Source organism: Glandiceps talaboti, chromosome 14 (assembly GCF_964340395.1).
Source record: "Glandiceps talaboti chromosome 14, keGlaTala1.1, whole genome shotgun sequence".
NCBI classification, from domain to species: Eukaryota; Metazoa; Hemichordata; class Enteropneusta; family Spengelidae; genus Glandiceps; species Glandiceps talaboti.
In genome coordinates this window covers 7,617,634-7,623,574 of record NC_135562.1, presented here as the reverse complement: position 1 = coordinate 7,623,574, position 5,941 = coordinate 7,617,634, and the positions used below count along the sequence as shown (strand labels likewise).

General features: G+C 37.1%; 1 protein-coding gene across 1 annotated transcript in view; it reads right to left on the bottom strand.

The window, feature by feature from the left end:
• Positions 1-4,706: 4,706 nt before the first annotated feature.
• Positions 4,707-5,941, bottom strand: part of LOC144445917 (uncharacterized) — a 2,943-nt gene continuing 1,708 nt past the window's right edge. Inside the window, exons 3-4 of the mRNA XM_078135558.1 lie at positions 5,407-5,470; positions 4,707-4,890 (exon numbers count right to left, since the gene is read on the bottom strand). Coding sequence (XP_077991684.1) covers positions 4,707-4,890; positions 5,407-5,470 — 248 coding nt within the window. The remainder of the gene's footprint in view (positions 4,891-5,406; positions 5,471-5,941) is intronic.

The following is a 5,941-nucleotide window of genomic DNA, read 5'->3' as shown; positions in this document are numbered from 1 at the left end:
GCATCTGATCAATACCCCCCCCCCCCCCTGCCCATGTAAGTTGTGAATAACAAATTTTAATCATACAGCAGAACGACAGTTCTTGATAATACATACATCATGTTTGTGATTAATTAATAACACGTGACATATTTGTCATCATCAGTTCACCGTCTAGCGAGCACATCCATTGGTTTAAGGAAGTCGTGGACGAGGTCGGAGTTCACGAAAGTGAAGTATCATTTGATTACCATGACGACGAAGAAGACAACCACATAGTACTAACAGAAACCATGTCTATGCAAATTAGAAAACCGACATTGGAAGACGCTGGGATATACAGATGTAAAGCGATCAAAGATGGAAAGTAAGAAACGCAATATTTATGTGTTTTATTTGTGTTAACGGTATAGTTTACAATGTTGATGTATTTTATTTGATTCGAAACATGTTGAAAACTCTTAAGTTTGAAGCAAAATTTATCAACCATTTCATTTTCCTGTTGTAGAATTCTTGGAATGTATGATCTTGAAATAAAGGAGGAAACTGGAGTTCATGAAGTCTTTCTCAGCGAGCCCCAACTTCCTTATCCTGATGAAACCATAGAGGGCGTGCTTCTGTACACCAAATGGAGCGAATGGGGCCCTTGCAGTCAGTGCGGTGGCGAGGGTGAACGAATCAGAATGGGTATGACTTTATGATTTATTTTTAGTGAAATTTTTCGATCAAGAACCCACAGGTGAAATAATTTTTTCACACTTACCTTGTGTAATTTTTTTTAAAGAAATCAAAAAGGCAAACAATGACTCATGATAAGGGTGATCCTGCTCCTGTAGATAATGAGTATTTGCATGTAAGGCTTTCCCGCCAAAAATATTCCCCAAATTTCAAACTTTTGTGTGTAAGTTTTGACCTATCGTAACTTTATTTTAGATTAGGATCATAAAAAATGTTTATTGAATAATTATTGACGTTGACATTTTCTTATGAAGAGGAGGAAATTGAAAACAAAATGGTGCCATACGATGGACGTGTTAGCTTATTTACAATAGGCCAAAGTTATTGGGGAAAAATCCTTTTGTAAATCTCAGCTTGAAGACAAAAGCTATGAACACAAACAAAATTTGATGTAGATTTGGGGAAATTCTCTAGAATTAGCGTCATTATGGTGACTTATCTTCACAGAGAATCAACAGGTGGTGTATATGCTATTATGTAAATCAGTTGGTATAAAGTCCACTCTGATTGGTTGTCATAAAATGACGTCTCTTTACCATTTTGAAATATACTGCGCACATGTAGTACCACCATCAAGTATTGATCCCAATCAAAAAATATATCATCACACCAATTTCTTGGAGGAAAAAAATAGTAATCGAAATATAAAGAGTAAGGGTGATGGCGATACAGCTGTACTAATTTATCTCTGTATCTATTCATGCAGGGTACTGCTTTGCTGAAGTGATGCTAGAAGAGTATGCTGACGGTGTACCCTGTAGATCACCTAAACTGTCAAGGAATCACCAGGAGTTGTTCAGAGACCGAAAAGATGAGAAAATGATTGACGTCTGTCAAGAACCATGTGGTAGTATGGGTAATAATAAACTAAATTATGGACTATAATAACACGTTTACTAAGGACGAGATCAATAGTTCTATGTAGGATAAGAAAACCGAAATTCTGTTAGTCAGGCCTCAGACCCCCCCCCCCCCTTCCCCTTTCACAAAATTTACCAAAATTGATAATTTTTTCAGACAGCACAATCAATTTCCAATAAGTATGTAACATTATGACTGCAAAGCCCTCGTTACAAACATGTATTTTAGTGCCTTGCATTAATTTTACTATAGGGAAAATTCTTCCCTTTCTAGATCTAGACTTGATGATATTTGTTAGAAGTGTTTGCATTTAGAGGTGCAAAACAGATTCCATTGAAAGTAACATCGTTGTAAGATGAGAACTAAAATGGTTGAATAATTAAACCCCCACCCCAAACTAAAAGAAATTGAACTATTGATATCACCCCTAACGTGGTGAGCGTGCAACGTTATTATACATACGGATAGACGTTCTGGCGTTACAGTTATCGTATATGTAATGTAGAGGACATTCCCAGTGTGTTGCCTAGCCTATGAGCAAATTATTCTAAAAAATGACGTTATATGTTCAAGGATTTTCGTGGTTTTTCATCTCTTTTTTTTCATCTCTTTCTTACCCATGCATTGCCTCAGTGATTCTAAACATCCACACAATCACACATCAAGGTTTTCACAAATTATTTTTATTCAATTATTTTCAGACAAACATTCGTCTAAGGACACTGGCATTAATGGTAAGATAATAATTAGAATTTTAAAAGTACTTGATATCTTTATGATTTCATATTCAGTAATATTTTGATTAATGAAGACACAGAACCCAGGAACCCTTGTCAATAAATACATAAAAAATAACGCAATACAAGTTATTGATGTTTTTATATATAACGCTGGGTAAAAGTTGTCAGAGAATACTGGTAATATAGAAACATAATTATTTTAAATTCTAAGAATGAAATATGAAACTTAGATTTTAAAATATCACAACCAATCTAAATGTTGTGTTCTTTATTGGTTAATTTGCAGATAATAAGTTGACGAAAAAGACAGTTTGGCGAACAATCGGAGAATCCGTCCAATTTCACTGTCCGGGGTAAGTCGTAGGCTAGTTCAATGGAATTTTGCTGAAATGTTATGAAATTTCGCAATGATGATTGTGTTCGATCATTTTATCAATTTGTCTAATCTGCAAAGTAAATGAAGAGAGCAGGAGATCATCCCGTTAAACGGAGGGGGTATGCCCTCAACGGCAAGAGGTTGGGTAACCGATCGAGACTACGTGTATACTAAAGTGTTGAAAGCCCGGACTAGAACATCTAGCCTTGTTCACTAGCTAGAGGGCGTAGCAGCAGATCGGTCTTAGTGTTATATACTGTTCACTTTTTGTTTTCCTTACTCCAGGAGTTCCATTGAAACAGCCGTGACGTGGATGAATGGTACAACGGTAGTGAAATCATCAGTGTTACACAGAAGGCAAAGCAGAATGAGAATTGACGTCATGAACGCGTTGAACGTACGAGATCTCGTTGAGTCTGACTCTGGTACTTTCAGTTGTTGGCACGACAAGACTAAAGTGGCCGAAATAAAACTTAAAGGTATTTCATGTCGTCATTTCTACAAATAGTGTTGTCATGTGATGAACTGCGTCCGTTGTCAATAGTGACGCTTGTTTTATGTACGTCATCAAATTTTGGTCACTGTGATCTTTTAGTTAATTAATCTCGGTTACCCAGACTCGTCGATGAGGGCGCAGCTGATAATATTAGTATACTTTGTATTTGTACAAGTGTACATGCGTTATAAAAAGAGTTCATTATACAAATACTTTCCTTTGAGATTCAAAAACAATTGAATGAAATCTCGTATATACAAAAAGTCTGATGAAACCTATCATAGAGTACAAATTTCACACACTGGCACACTATACACAAATCACGTTATCTTAAGGTATCAGACCACGACCATAACATCATATTGTTTTTTTCTTCTACAGTTACCAAACCCCTAGTAGAAAAGGGTAAGTTTTTCTATAAGCTGATCGATCTGTTATATACACAGACAACCATGCACAAAGAATTAAGATACAGTTGAGAGAGTTGAGAGAGAGAGAGAGAGAGAGAGAGAGAGAGAGAGAGAGAGAGAGAGAGAGAGAGAGAGAGAGAGAGAGAGAGAGAGAGAGAGAGAGAGAGAGAGAGGCAGCTATGAGGGCAAAGCAACACAATATATCTTTAGTTACTGTTTACAGTTACTGTATTATAATGTTAATAACGTGTATATTTTCAGTTTTGAAGGCTTAACTTAAGGAGACAAACATGATAAATGTTCAAAATCCAACTTCTCATTGAATTCTGTAGGTGGTTGGCAATACTTCGCATATCTCTTTGCCTACTTCATCGTTCTCATCACAGTCTTCATCGTTGTTATGGTGATAAGGCATCGCCAGGCCAGAACAGTTTTAACTACATCAGCACCATAACTTACACACAACTAAAGAGAAATCCCTCCGATCATGCGCAGTTTGCTGTTTTCATAGATTTGAATTTCGTCTTTGTATTGATCATGACATGTACATTCATTTCACCAATAAAAGAATATAACAACCACCATGATCAAATTCACGACTATGTTATTCATTTTCTTTGTTTTTATTTACGAATGTTTTTTATCCTAGATAGCTATACAAATGTACACTCATGGTTCAAGACCAGGAAAGGTGCCGCTTTTGCTATAACATATTTTTATTACAGATTTTGATTTATTTCCCCTCCAGGATTAGCCTACTACACGGTAGACTGTAAAATATGTCGTGTTGCTCCGCCCTCACCGGTGAGAAGGGTTGACCGATGTGTGAGGGCGCCCCGTCACGGCGTACCGATGTCGGATTACAACAACTTTATTGTTGTTCAAGGTCATGCGCAATTTGAAATTTACATACTGCATTATCAGATATGCTCTGTCTATAAAAGATAGAATTTTGCTTCTTGCACAGTCCAAGAATATAGTACGTGGGTTTTTATCGTATGGATTGTGAACAGTGCCCTCTAGTGCCTGAATAGTTTTCATTATGCAAAACGTAAGATATGAGCAAAGTGGGAAATTAGTTGCGTCGTGTTTTTACGGTTACATCTTTACAGGTAATCAGCATCAAACATTGCCTGTTCCGTGAATACATTAGTTGTAGTGACATCCGTACTGTTTCGTACGCGTACGTGACATTGAGTTGACGTGTCTCCGGGATAGTAGAACGCATTGCAGCTGTGTTCCAGACATTTGAAGGCACATTGTAAGATTGTCGGCTGAACAGAAGACGACCTGCAAGACGTTAAAGGCACCTCAATTAAAGACCTAGTTCCGACTAGGATTCAAATTTAGATGTGAAAACAGTTGTCTGGCTAAGTAGCTATGGAAAAAGTTGATTCCGAACAAAAGAAAAATCCATGGAACCATTGGTATACTAAATGTGAGATACAATGCATAGATTATGGGCTTTAAAATTTATATATGAAGCTAGAAGGACTCTCCTTAGACTCATCGACATTTTCTGCACAATCGCAAACTTCAGTTGGGATTGTGTTCATTCTTACCTACTTTGTTGGGACAGCTATTGTTTTCGACAAATTTAAGTACAGTAGTAAAGAAAACAAATTACCATAGAAAGTCACACATGTATACGTATCGTCGTAAACCCCTAGCCTCTTTTACGGCAACGTGTCACGTGCTAGAAATGAACCAATCTGATGCATGGATGTGTAAAGTGTCAGAGCAAGAACATTAATTAGGTGAAAAAAAAACCAAACTAATGGCCCATAGACGTCACAGAAAACTTACCAATTAGAGGTCAAACCTAGTGCTGGAGTGCTTGTCACGCGCCTTGTAAAAAATCCAGCATCATCTAAAACAAATAATGAGATGTAAATTTTAATATTATAAATATCAAATGGATACTATGGCTGTTATAAGTGTAATGATAGAATAAAATTAGAAATGTAATACTCTGTGTATTGCAGTTTTCAATAAAAAATACATTTCATAGAGGTATATTGTTGAGAAATGTTACAGTTTGGGGGATTTTTTCGTAAACTAGTCTGGTATTCATGATGAAAACTTTAAACAGAACGAAAAGAGATGTGGTGGAGATAAGAGATGAGAGAGAGAGAGAGAGAGAGAGAGAGAGAGAGAGAGAGAGAGAGAGAGAGAGAGAGAGAGAGAGCGAGAGAGCGAGAGACAGACATAGACAGACAGACAGAGACACAGAGACAGAGATAGACAGGGACAGACAGACAGCCAGGCATAGCTAGAGAGACAGCAAGACAAAGAGAGACAGATGGACAGACAGACATGGGCAGGGATGGAGGGGGAGATA